Here is a 12,974-nt window from a genome sequence, read left to right as displayed (position 1 = left end):
TCACTGTGTTTTAGGGAGCTTAAAGGCACTGCAAATCTGCAGCGAATGGATATGTAACGGAGGGAATTCGTCGCGCACGACTACAGCAACGCGAAAGCGGATGAATGCACCAGAATCCTGTGAGTCGAAGAACTCTTCTTCCTTTGGTAGACCAAGTGGGTTAACGGCCGCGTTTTGCCCGGCGCACGGCAGTCGTTGGCAGCCAGAGACGATCCGCTGCACGGAGATGGGGCAGTCGGCTGTCGCCGTTCAACAGCTCGCCGGCGTTGTCGAGACTGGACCTGGTCGGCGGCCCGGAGACTCAACAATTTGTTGAGCGCCTCCGAGTGGGGTTGTTGATTCCAAGCGCCGGGGATGGGTTCGGTAAGACGCGTGCGTGTTGGCCACGTTTGCCTGCTCCATGGCAGGACACTTCAAGGGTTGTAGGAACGCTTTGATGCCTGCTGCGGGCCGCATTGCGGCAGGGCACTCGAAGTCATTCCTACTACTCTACACTACTGGTTCTGGACACGACCCCGTGCATACTCTGTCTGGAACTCGGATTCGTGGGATGCTTCGGAGCTGGTACAGTACACTACTGCAGTGACAAAGTATTCGGTGCAGGATGTTGCTCAGCAAGCAGTGACACCGGCAGCCTCGCCCACCCAACGAGGTAGCACGCGGACGAACGCCAGTGGAGGGAATCATCAACTCGAGGGCATCTGCTGAAGCTCGACCTCCAGATGGAGAGCAGCATCGTACCAGTGTCCATTGCACGCTGAAAATGCTACGTTTCACTGTCGCCTCAACGGGCATGCAATTCACGCGAGCCTTAGCGGCTCCGGAGCTCTATCTGGCTTGCAGCGACCGTTGTTATGACTGGTGTATGTGCGTTTGATCCAGGCTATTTGCCGGGAAGGCGTGCTTGCTGTTGAATTGGAATGATGGTTTGTGTGCTCTGGTACTTTGTACATGTAAGAAGTTCTCTATTGCTCAAGATCTCGCGTGCGTCGCCGTGTTGAAGTTGATTTCGGCGAATTTGTAGTCGTGTTTAACATGCATTATGGTTTCTACATAGTAATGCCTGTCTGTACATGTATATTACAACTATCTAGTAACTGTGATCGTCTATCTGTCCCAAAGCAGTCCGTGCTCGCAATAGCGAAGGTCTTACACTGTTGATGGGATACTTGCTAGATCTTCAGCACTGTAGTCACCACAATTTCGCTGGCTGTCCATCTTTGATGCGCATGATGCACGCCGGAGCCCGCTCGAAGGGTGACAACAATGCACGTGCAGCGTGCAGTCCGGCTACCTCGGCGAGGTCCAGACCTCATCATAGCTCATCCTCTGAGGTCGGGAGCGCCGACTGCTGCCGATGCGTCACAAAGCACCGCCGCGCTATGAATGCAACTTGCATGCGTACAACATTGTGGACTACACGAGGCTGGCAGGCATGCAAGCAGCAGTTGCAACCAGAAGTCCTCCGTGGCAAGCCGTCAAATCAAAATCCAAATTGAGCTGCTTCTTCTCTTCTCTCTCAATGCAACGTGTTAACCCTCTCTATCGTTATGCGTACTGGCTTGCCATAGGAAGCGGTGGTGCAAGAAGTAGCATGACGGTCGCAACCACCGAGCTACTGCTTGGGTTGAGTGGACCAGCGCACGTAGCCCCATGCGTATGGAGCTCCTGCATCCAGTACTTTGCGACGATTTGCTTCATAGTGATCGCCGAACATGACTGCTGGTCTCCTCACCGATTAATAATGGTGTAGCTCTGTCGCCACTGATATCGATTGCACCCCTCCAGTAATGTGGGCTTGAGAAGTCCCTGCAAAGGCTTTTTGTTCTACATTTCACAACTTGTATCTCGAAACTTGCAGCTAGTTTTAAAGCAGCATCGCTATCGCCATCGGATGACACTGGATTCAATGACAACCTATCATGACGTGGCCACCACTCCACTGTATATCCGATACACCATTTTTGAGATCAAAACGAGTACGGTTCCAATTTCTATGTAGTAGTTTTGTGTGCGGTCGTTCTCCCTGAGAGGAATGGGTCCGAATGACAGGCGTTCCGCACGTTGGCGCAGACTGGTGACATTCGTCACATACATGCATTTACGTGAATAAACGAAAGAGAAGTGATCAAGGCTGGAGCAAGTATTTTTTTACTATTATGATAATACCACACATGTACGCTTCATTACATGGATTTCTGTGCGGATTCGTCTACCGGCCGGCTGAACACCATCAATGGTCTTCTGGTCATAATGAATGCCGTTCCTAGCTCAAGCAGTAGTAAACTGATCAATCTTCGCTCATTCCGAATATCAGCCAAATTTCGCATCACTAATTCACTTGACATTGCGGGTAGTTCTGTCCCAGCCATTGGGCTATCTTGACATGGCCACCGATCATAGCATCGCGCACCGCTCGTCGAGTACACCCTTCAACGCGGTTTTCATGCAAAAAGCGGAGAACATCGAGATGTCCAAACCAAGCTGCGCCGTCCATCGCTTCTGCTGTGCACCCCTCTGTGCGGTGTTCATGCAGCCATTTGACGACATCTAGATGACCACATCGTGCAGCAGCATCCATTGCGTTCTGTGAGCATCCTTCGCTGCGGTTGAAGTGGAGGAACTGCACGATATCTAAATGGCCAAAGCAAGCTGCTGCATCCATTGCCTCCGTTGTGCAGCCCTCGGTCCGATTTTCGTGAAGAAACCGAACAATTGAAAGGTATCCGCCGCCTGCTGCACGGTCGATAGCTCTCTCCGTGCAGCCCTCACTGCGGCTTTCGTGTAAGAACTTGACAATGCTCAAATGTCCACCTCCAGCCGCTGAGTTCATTGCCCAGGGACTGCATCCTTCACTGCGATTTGCATGGAGGAACCGGACGACATCAAGATGGCCCTCCGCAGCTGCGTAGTCCATTGCGAGATACGAACAGCCTTCGTGACGTCGCTCGTGTAGGAACTTCACCACATCCAGATGGCCACCACGTGCAGCTCCGTCCATCGCATTGTTCGTGCATCCTTCAAGGCGGTGTTCATGCAAGAACCTGATAACTTCGATATGCCCACCACGCGCTGCACCGTTCATCGCGTCCGTCGTGCACCCTCCATCCGTATTGGCATGCAGCCACTTCACCACGTCGAGATGCCCATGCTCCGCCGCATGATCCATAATCATTGGCGAATTTTCGTCCGAGCTAGGAGACAACAGCTCCGCTCTGTGCTCTTCCAACCACTGGAGCAAAGCAAGATCCCCACGCTTGGCGGCAAACACCATAGCGTGAACAGTACAGCCTTCACCTCGATTATCCCGCAACCAATGCACCATTTGCGTGTTGCCGTACCACACAGCAAAGTTCATGGCGTACTTGGTGCACCCTTCTTGGCGGTGAGCCTCCAGCCACTGCACCACCTCAACGTGTCCTCGAGCCCCCGCTTCGTCCATAGCATGGTGTGTGCAGCCTTCGGTTCGGTTTTCATGCAACCACTGGACAACGTGAAGATGACCTTGAGCTGCTGCCAAGTCCATGGCCTTGGTGGTCGCCAGCAAGTCCGGGAATGTTTTATCCAGCCACTTGACAACTTGTAGCTGCCCATGTTCAGCCGCGTGATCCAGAACTGCTCCATACCCGTTGAACTCCGGGTCATATGCAGCTAACCACTGCAGCGTTGCAATGTCTCCACGCTGCGCTGCAGACAAGAAGCAACTGCGATTGGAGAGCGGTCGAAGACGGCGGGAGGTGGCGCCGAGGCGCTGCAGCAGATGCAGATAGCCGTAGTCCAGCGCTTGCGGGATGTTCCAGAGCTCGGAACTGTCTAGGAACGCCGAGATCAACGCTGCCACGTGCGGAAGATGGCCCAACGTTCGCTGCTTCTCGCGCCACACCACGTCCACGCTCGTGAGCAGTGGCGTCCGAGTGGAGACCATTGGCACGTGTTCTCCTCTACCAGGTACCGGTACAACGAAAAAAAAATACTGATTTGCATATTAAATATATTGGGCGTGGGATATCTCTCTGATAATCTGAGTCTGTCCTATCGGGCTATTTTATTTTTATTGGCTAAGAATAGTCTCAGTCGGTGCAGCAAAGAGGAGACGGAGAAGAAGTATGGCGACAAAGAAGCCCAAGAAACAACGCACAGCTCCGAGCTTGGCCGACATGGTGGTACTTCTGGACGATCGACTGGTCTCTTTCTTGACGTTGGGCGATATTCGGGAGTTGATCCAGACCTGCCCTCAAAGTGTTTCTCCGGAAGCTCGAGATAGCGTTGCGACAGCCCTGATCAGGCGAGAGTGCACTGAGCTAGACGTGCATTTGGGGACGGAGTGCTACAAGAATTGGTGCCAGTTAGTGCCTGCCACGATTGACGGCGTCAACCATGCCCTTTACTGCGACTGCGATCAGAGTGAATGGGACGAATATGCTGACTTCCCCTATCGAGTGAAAGTGCCCAAGATTCTCCCGTTGCCGAGTCTCTTTGATGCTCGCCCGAGGCTGCTGGACGCCATGCATCTCATCAGAGAAGGAATTATCCAGCACTGTGGATCGGTCTTCCAGCTCATGTGCCTCGATAATAACGACGGAGTTCGCTTTGGCACATTCCAGCCTGTCATGGTATCTTTGACTACAGCGTTAGAAGCACAACTTGAAGCACAACTGCCTCCTCAACCCCAGCACTTACTAAATATGGTAGAAGTAGATCATACCCAGCAACGTGGAAGCCACCATGATGAAGACATTGAAGAAGAAGATGATGATGATGATGACGACGAAGATGATGTAGATGAGGAGGAATACGAGGACGAAGACGATTTCTTCGACGGTGAACGTCGCACGGCATCAGAACGTAGACGCTTGCGTGCAATTCGACGGGAAAACGAACGGCTCGAGCATTTACGGTGTCTAGAACGCGTGAGACGTCTTCGGAAAGCAGCAGCTGCCGCTAAGCTGCAACCGATCGATACAGACAACGTAGAGGAACTTAAGAGATTGCTGAACAATATGGAAGATGGATTTGGAACGCGGTTTTTCGCCAGTAAGGAGAACCAGAGGCGCCGCGCAGTTGGAATTGTGGAGGATCATTGGAAGAAGATCGAGGTGGATTTAGACACCGACACGACTACGTGCAAGTTTTGCAAGCGGAAATCAAACCCGCTGCTTCGGCAACACTGTGAAGCGGTTTTCCAGCCGCTGAAGAAGTACATGATCCGCCACCTCAAGCACGTGCGGTATGTTCGTCCACCGCGAAATTGGCGCCTTGGCCGCGGCATTGCGAGGTGGTTTCTTGATCTCATTGCTGGCTTCACGGCAGATGGCGTGCTTTGCGGTGTGTATCTGACGGATGTTGTCAATCCTGACCGCGAGTTATATGGCGACGATCTAGCTGAAGGGGGGATCGACATGGAGCTGGACAAGAATCCAAAGAAATTGATTGAGAGACCAGAACGATACATTGGTGGGCTTTACTACAGAGGCTGAAGCTAGTAATGTTGCAGCCCTCGGCACACGTTTCGCGAGATACAGCAGCAGCAAAAGTACAGGATATCGCACTACACTAATGAAGTACGATCCCAATTTCTTCAATGCTACTTCGTAAACACCTTAGCCAAGTTGCAGTGGCTTGTAGCCCTGTGCGCACATGGCGTGTTCAAACAATGAAGATACACAACAGTGCCAGGCTCGCAAAGAAGGCTTTAACTTGATTATCGTAGAGGCAGCATTAAGTCGCCATCCTATTGCGCTGCAGCTTCGCATTTACCTCAATCTTTTGAGCCTCGTTGGTCTGGCATTTACGACTGAAGCTGCGACTGTAGGTTTGATGTTCCCTAAAGGCTCGGGCTTCTCGTTCGATCCTGCTGTTGCTGTTTGTGTCGTTGAAGCTGTCGCGTCGGAGGATATGCGAACTTTTGGCTCTGTGCGGGCCATTTTGCTGCTAGCAGCGGTAACACCAACGCGACGTGTTTTCGCGGCCGGGGGTCGGGTCCGGTCAATGAGCTTTGGCAGGGGCTGGGCTGGAAGGAATGTAAGCGCCACTGACCTAACGGAGTGAAATTAGGTGTCAGAACAAGTAGATCTATGGGGAATCTGAAGGCCAAAAGAACACGTACTCAATGTCGTCTTTCAGCAAAGGGGTCTCGAGTTGCTTGAGCTCTCCACCTGTTCGGTTCTTGATCGCCAACTCGACTAACCGCCCAATGCTATTGAAGACAAGGACGCGACAATGGTTTGCAGCGTTAGTAGACTCTCGTGACGATGATGCCATACGCAGCCGTCACGTACTTGTGGTAAGCGACGAAGTTGAGAAACTCGAGCGACGCTCGCGAGATTTTCCCGAGGCCCAACCATTGCCGAAACTGCTGTGCCTTGTTGTTCATAAAATTCAGCTTCCGACCTCTTGCAAACACATCGTAGATAGACCAGTCCATCGTCTTGGTGCGCTCGTCAGCGAAACGTATCCGTTCCTGCACGTACGCAAGTTAGTACAGCAAATCCTGGAAAAGTATCAATTCGAGCTTCATACCAGAAATGCCTCGTTGAACACGTCTTCAGTCTCAGACACCGCGAACAGGTCCAACTCTTCCGCAAGTTCCTCCTCCTCAACGTCCTCTAGTTCATTCTCCTCGTGCTTCGTCTCACCCCGGAACTCTCTCCACCGTCCGTAATAAATCGCCTCCTCCTCAAAGATCTCCACCAATGTCTACAACAAACGCACCGCATCAACACCAATCAGCAACAAAGATACCAACTGCTGCCGATCCATGCAACGTACCCTCAGACACGACGAGGCTGTCAGCACTTCCGGGTTCACCGAGCCTAACACCTTGCACATGTGGTCGCCGACTGCACTCCACATGACACCCACGCACCAAAGAGTCAAAACCCGACACAACCCGCATGTCAACCCCGTCGCCGCCTTACCTAGCGTCTGCACTTCTTCCACCGTCGTGAGGCAGGACTGGGTACTGTCTCCGAACGTGCTCATCATGGAGCTGATCGTGTGCAGCAGCAGCGACGCCTTCTTGCCCTTCTTGTCGGTCTCGTGCTTGACCCCGCACGCGCACTTCTCCTCGAAGAACTCGCCCTCCGCCACCTGCCAGCGCGGCTTGTACTTGGGCTTCGCCTGGGTGTAGTGGGGCACCTCCGCCGGGGCCACGTAGGCGCTGTTCGGGTGCTTGGGCAGCGCCGCCGCGTCCGCCACGGGGCCCGCCGAGCGGAGACTCCTCTGCTGCAGCATCTTGAGGTACGGGTCGGACCTGACGGCGGCTGCCTGGTCCAGCGGCGGCGGCGGCTGCTTCTCCTCCTCACGCTGGGTCTCGTCCTCCGCGCCCTTGGGCTCTGCGTCGCGCTGGGCCTTGCGCTGTCGCTTCTCGCGGATGTAAGTGAGCATCTTCTTCTTCTGGTCGAGCGGCAGCGTCTTCCACGCGTTGGTCTGCGGTTCAATAGCCACAGTTAGAGAGGATTGAGAGGGTTGGAGAGGGAGTTGGTGGCTGCGCGCACCTCCTTGTAGGGGTACTGGTGCTGGATGGCGTGGAATAAGCGGTGCACTTGCTCCAGCAGAGGCAGGCGCGCGAGGTCCTGCAGGCCGAACTCGTTCTCGGCGCCTGGGGCGTCGTCATCGGCGGCGGCGGCGCGAGGAGAGCGCTCGGCGTCGGCCATTATTGCGCTTGTTGTGTCTGTTTTTGGACAGGTTTTAAGAAAGTGGTGTTCGATACATAAAAACGTATTAAATGCTTTTTGGGGGTTACGTAATTTCGTACGAATGGATCGGGGTATTTTAACAATATAATTTAGGGAAATTCCAAATTACGTCGAAACTAATTCCACAAGACATCCATTTATCCTAAATTCCAAATTACGTCGGAACTAATTCCAAAAGACATCTGTGGCAGCAGCAATCTCAACCTTCATGTCGTCCCGCATCGCTTTCGTTCTCACGTTTGACATACTACTTGCACCACTAAAAAGAACTGGTCACCCACGCACGAGCATAATCGTCACTAGAGCAACGAAGTCAGGGAGGACAGTGATCCTGGCACTTTCCTGAGCCTACCGGTGGTAGACTCAAGGATCAAGCGTGTTAGGAAGGTGCGTAGGTAAACGGTCCGCGACAATACCAGCACGAATGAGTCGCCGTTAGTCCACTTTTGCGAGTCAAGTGAGGGAGCAACGTGCAGCAATTCTGTCCCGAGAGGTGACTGGGGCGAGGCTGACCTGCGTCGTGCAGGCACTAGCTTTGCCTCCTTCGTCCAGCAGGTGTTTGGTGACGTCGGTATAGCCGGGATGTCGAATGCTCTGGAGACTGGATGCCACGCTAGTGTGCACAACAGCCCTGGGGGTGCAATGAGCGATATCCGAGTGTCCGTTGCAGATCCTATCTTCCCCGAGTCAAGTTATCGGTCTCGCAACGTACTTGTAATGTTTCCCGTTCAGAACATTGTACGCACTTCAAAGCCCAAGCAAATCCAAAATCCATGCTCAAGACAAAGGACGTCAAGCGTCCGCCACCGTCCTCTTTCGATAGTACCAAATATGCGGCACACCCGCGACCTGGTTACATAGACGTGCTTCCTTCCCTCCATCATCGGCGCGAGCTTGAAGCCGTCATTCGACAAGACGCCCGAGGACGATCATCGGCACGCGTCCAGCAGCTCAATCGTCTCCGAATCCCTACACACGCACCCACACACCCACACACCACTGGCGACGATGGCGCCCGGCGAGTCCTGCGGCCCGAGCGTGCGCGAGTTCTACGACGGCATCTTCCACTCGCCCATCTACGCCGAGCACCACCGCGTGTGCTGCAACGTGGGCTTCCACCCGCGCGGTGACACGCACGTCAACTCGAGCGCCGCGGCCGTGGCGGCCGTGGCCAGCGCCAACGTGGGCGGGGACGCGCCCATCAACCGCTTCCAGGCGCACTACCCGGCCGACAGGTACCAGCTGCAGCTCTACGACCTGCTGCTGGACGTCGACGCGCAGCACGCGGCGCGACGCGACGAAGCCCTGACGATCCTGGACCTGGGCTGCGGCGCCGGCGGCGGCCTGTGCGAGCTGCAGACGCTCTACCCCAAGGCGGACGTGGTGGGGCTGGACCTGTCCATCCAGGCGCTCGAGCGCAGCAAGGAGGTGTGGAACCGCTTCACCGAGCAGGTGCCCGAGTTCCAGGAGCGCAAGCTGCGGCTGTACCACCACTCGTGCGAGCGGATGAAGGGCCTGCTCACCCACTCGGTGGACGTCGCCGTGGCCGTGCAGAGCCTGCAGGAAGTGCAGAACCTCGGCCGCGCCGTGAGCGAGATCGCGCGCGTGCTCAAGCCCGGGGGGCTGCTGTTCGTGGCGGACTTCATCCCGCCTGACGTCGCGGCCGACCACTTGGAGCACTCGCTGCTGTCGCCCATCTCGTCGGCGCAGAACAAGGCGCCGCTGTTTGACATTGTGCAGGAGCAGCTGGTGTCGTACGAGGCGGCCATGGGCGCCAAGCTCAGCTCGGGGAGCACGAGGGAGCTCATCCACCAGTTCACGCCGCAGGAATTCCACTCGGAGCTCGAGGCCTTCTTCTTCGTCGAGCACTCGCCGCTGTACGAGCTCTTGCGGCGCGATCAGATGGGGTACCGGTTGCTGTGTCTGCGCAAGACGGACGAGTGCAGCACCGACGAGGAGGAAGATATCCGCCACGTGAGCGAGTGGGTTGGAGACGGCGCCGGCTACTCGTCCGACGAGGAGATTCAGGATGACGACGCGCCCAACTACTACCCGTACCAGGAGTTTTTCCCTCAGCTCGAGATCCTCAAGGACAACTACAACGTCATCTTGGAGGAGATGCTGGCTGTGCAGCAAATAGCGACGTGGCCGTTCTGGCCGGAGAAGCACTATGCTGAGGGCGACAGCGAGTGGCGCGTGTTCCCGTTTTGCTATACGTTCCCGGCCTACGACGCCACCAAGACGACGTGGGTGGGCCCCACATGCTCCATGTGCCCGCGCACAGCGGCCCTCCTCAAGAGTTTGCCCGGCATTCGCACCGCACTCTTCTCAAAGCTCGGTCCGAACACGACGCTCACAGCACATCGAGGCTGGGCAGATCTGGCCAACCACGTGCTGCGCGTGCACTTTCCTCTCGTGGTGCCCACGCTTCCCACTGGAGCTCCTTGCTGCGCCATGGTCGTGGGCGGGGAGACCACGTACCACGCCGAGCGCGAGTTCATCGTGTTCGACGACAGCAAACTGCACTACGCATTCAATCACCACCCCGACAAGACGCGCCACGTGCTCATCATCGACTTCTATCGCCCAGACGAGTTGCCTCGGGGGCGCGCTCGCGGGGGTCACTCCGACGAGCTGGACGAGTTCATCGAGACTTTCGGCAGGCAGACTTTGCTCAACGGCAATGAAGAGAACTGACAACAAGAACCACAGATGATACAAGTAGGGGGGGGTATCGTGCGTGAAAGTGTCGCTCTTCAATTCCTCACCCCTGCTTAATCTTAATGTTAAATAAACCTGTCCATACGCCAGTCAGCAGCAGCGTTAGAGTCAGCTACGGCAGCCCACCATATCCCCTCACCCACCCACACATTGGCACGTACATCCAGGAAGCGCGCGCACGTCGGGCACGTCGGCGTTGACGATGGCGGTGAGTCCGAGGTTGGCCAGCGCGCCCCGGATCAGGCCGCAGGGGAAGACGAGGAAGAGCAGCGCCATCTCGCGCGTCTCCTGCTCCGTGGCGGCGGAGATGCCCGCCAGCCAGCGGAAGCTGAAGTCCTGCACCACGAACACGCCGCGGTGGTTGGTCTGCAGCTTGTCGATCTGCTTCTTGAAGATGGCGATCCAGAAGTCCTTGCACACGAACTTGATCACGTCCAGCGGCTCCAGCATGCGCGGCCGGTCGCGGGCCGCGCGCTCGGCGAAGCGGCAGCCCACGTCGTAGCCCATGGCCTCCAGCTTGATGATGACGGCCTCGCGGTGCGCCGCCTCGTCCTCGGGCGTCGGCGCCGCGGCGCCCTCCACCTGCCACGGGTAGCGCTCCAGCTGCGCGGCTCACGTCAGTACAGAGAGATGCACACACACACACACGGCTGTCCATATACGCTGGGGAGGCTCACCATGGAGCGCACGATCTCGCCGTAGAGCTGCTGGAAGCAGCCGTCCGCCACCTCCTTCATCTTCACGTCGACGGCGAATGTCAAGTGACGCACAGTACGCAAGGAGCTACCAGGTAGGAATGGTTGACGAAGACTGTATGATATAGTATCCTATCATACAACATACTGAGAATCCAACAGTGGAGATGCACTAATCACCTTTCTGTAGTAATACACACAATCACATGGAATACAGTTCGTACCACTTCAAAATAGCTGTAGCACTGTACTGCGTAATTGAAGTGCGACACTCCACTTTGCCAGGTGGCAAGTACCGTAGTCGTCGCATACTCGATCGTAATCCGCCGCGCGCAGTAGACGAGATCGCCATGAGCGCCAAGAGCCCCGAGGTGGTGGACGGCATGATCGACGACAGCCTGCTGGGCATCCTCATCATCCTGCTGGTGGTCATGCTCAGCACGGGCTACGTGTACGTGCAGCAGCTGCGCCAGGGGGACGCGCCGGCGCGCGCGCCCGCGGCCCGCATGGCGCCGTCCACGGCCGCGGCGCTGGCGTCGGCGCCCGAGCGCGCTGCCGTGTCCACCGCCGGGCTCAGCGACCGCCAGCTGCGCCTGCACTTCACGCTGCCGCTGCGCAACGGCGCGCGCACGGTCACGGTGGCCGCCGAGGCGCTGCTCTCGACGCAGGCGGACGCGCCGGCCTGGACGCACGACGACGTGCCGGCGCTGCTGGCGGACCTCTCGCGCGTGGCCGACGTGTACCTGCTGTGCACGCTGAGGGACGCCAAGGACGCCGCCAAGATGCAGCGCGTCCGCGAGTTCGTGGCCACGCACCCGGACCTCAAGAGCAACGAGTCGACGCCCGGAGGCGTCAGGGCGCACAAGATCCTCTTCTGCACGACGGCGATCGGGAAGGTGGCGTTCGTGCGGCAGATCGAGCCGCAGGTCCATGTTGAAGGTGAGGCTGTGGTGGTGTGTGGGGGGTTTGAGAGACGCGGGCTGATGCACTGCTGTTGTGCTGTACAGTTGATGCTGGAGTGGTGCGGGACCTGGAGAAGCACGTGCCGCGCATTGTGCACATCGCGAGCTCGCCCGAGGACGCAGTGGTGCCTTCGATCCCGAACGTCATCCAAGTGGGCGACAGCTTCGCCAGCTATTTCTCGCTGCTCAGCGCAAAAGAACGACTTTAATGAGTGCCCCTACTGATAAATGTAGGACTGTATCAAGAAGACTCGGTGGGCTTGTTGAATTGGTGCTTTAATTCGCTGTGTTTGTAGGGTTGGCGGCGGGGTTTGTCTTCGAAACGACCCTGTCGATCCGGAAGAGCTGTTCGAGGGTCTGGAGTACGAGGAACAGCAGGGTATCTATTCGTCGCCATGGATGAATGAGCCCATACACCTCGGGATCGCCAATTACAAGCTCAGGGATCTGGATAGGTCCAGCCAGTGTCTGCACAACTCGGGAGTAGTTGAGCGTGTATCCTTGGAAAATTTGACGTCCTTGCAGTTTTAGGCTGCTAAAAGCTTCCAGGAGAACCTGCCTCTGGTTACCGGTAGGTTTCACATCGCCTGCGCTTAAACAAGTTATGTTCAAGCAGCTTCTCAAAGTGCTAACGCTTTCGATGAGTGCATTAGCGAGAACTTGTCTCGCAAGTGCGTTCATAACGCCATCGCGAGGTAAAATATTTCCAGAAAGCTTGCTACTTCCGCCTTGAAGCCACTGCGCGACAGCAAGTTCGGTAGCTCCACCTCCTCTACAAGTATATATCATACTTGGGCGCTGAGAATGTTGACCACCATTCTCGTTTGTTGACGCAGGTTCAAGTGGCTCCCACCAACTTCTGAGTACCCGGAGACTCTTGACGATCGCTGCATAGTACT

The 12,974-nt window shown here is 56.1% G+C and overlaps 4 protein-coding genes across 4 annotated transcripts; 2 read left to right on the top strand and 2 right to left on the bottom strand.

The window, feature by feature from the left end:
- Positions 1–6,072: 6,072 nt before the first annotated feature.
- On the bottom strand, positions 6,073–7,655 carry IUM83_18988 (Transcription initiation factor IID, 18kDa subunit; the record flags this gene model as incomplete). Its single annotated transcript, XM_067944014.1, has 6 exons — positions 6,073–6,196; positions 6,279–6,460; positions 6,520–6,696; positions 6,769–6,839; positions 6,918–7,428; positions 7,497–7,655. The coding sequence occupies 6 exons, from the start codon at positions 7,653–7,655 to the stop codon at positions 6,073–6,075; spliced, it is 1,224 nt and encodes a 407-aa protein (XP_067779866.1).
- Positions 7,656–8,705: 1,050 nt separating this feature from the next.
- IUM83_18987 (Aspartate beta-hydroxylase domain-containing protein 2) lies at positions 8,706–10,394 on the top strand (the record flags this gene model as incomplete). The annotated part of the gene is made up of 1 exon (XM_067944013.1): positions 8,706–10,394. One exon carries the CDS (start codon positions 8,706–8,708, stop codon positions 10,392–10,394), a length of 1,689 nt encoding a protein of 562 aa, XP_067779865.1.
- A 67-nt stretch (positions 10,395–10,461) lies between these two features.
- Positions 10,462–11,155, bottom strand: IUM83_18986 (trafficking protein particle complex subunit 6B; the record flags this gene model as incomplete). The annotated part of the gene is made up of 3 exons (XM_067944012.1): positions 10,462–10,493; positions 10,580–11,021; positions 11,096–11,155. The coding sequence occupies 3 exons, from the start codon at positions 11,153–11,155 to the stop codon at positions 10,462–10,464; spliced, it is 534 nt and encodes a 177-aa protein (XP_067779864.1).
- A 308-nt stretch (positions 11,156–11,463) lies between these two features.
- On the top strand, positions 11,464–12,284 carry IUM83_18985 (Peroxisome biogenesis protein 22; the record flags this gene model as incomplete). The annotated part of the gene is made up of 2 exons (XM_067944011.1): positions 11,464–12,052; positions 12,121–12,284. The coding sequence occupies 2 exons, from the start codon at positions 11,464–11,466 to the stop codon at positions 12,282–12,284; spliced, it is 753 nt and encodes a 250-aa protein (XP_067779890.1).
- Positions 12,285–12,974: the final 690 nt, after the last annotated feature.

The sequence above is a fragment of the Phytophthora cinnamomi genome (genome assembly GCF_018691715.1).
Source record: "Phytophthora cinnamomi strain GKB4 chromosome Unknown Contig132, whole genome shotgun sequence".
In the NCBI taxonomy this organism is placed as follows: Eukaryota; Oomycota; class Peronosporomycetes; order Peronosporales; family Peronosporaceae; genus Phytophthora; species Phytophthora cinnamomi.
This window is presented reverse-complemented; position numbering and strand designations above follow the sequence as displayed.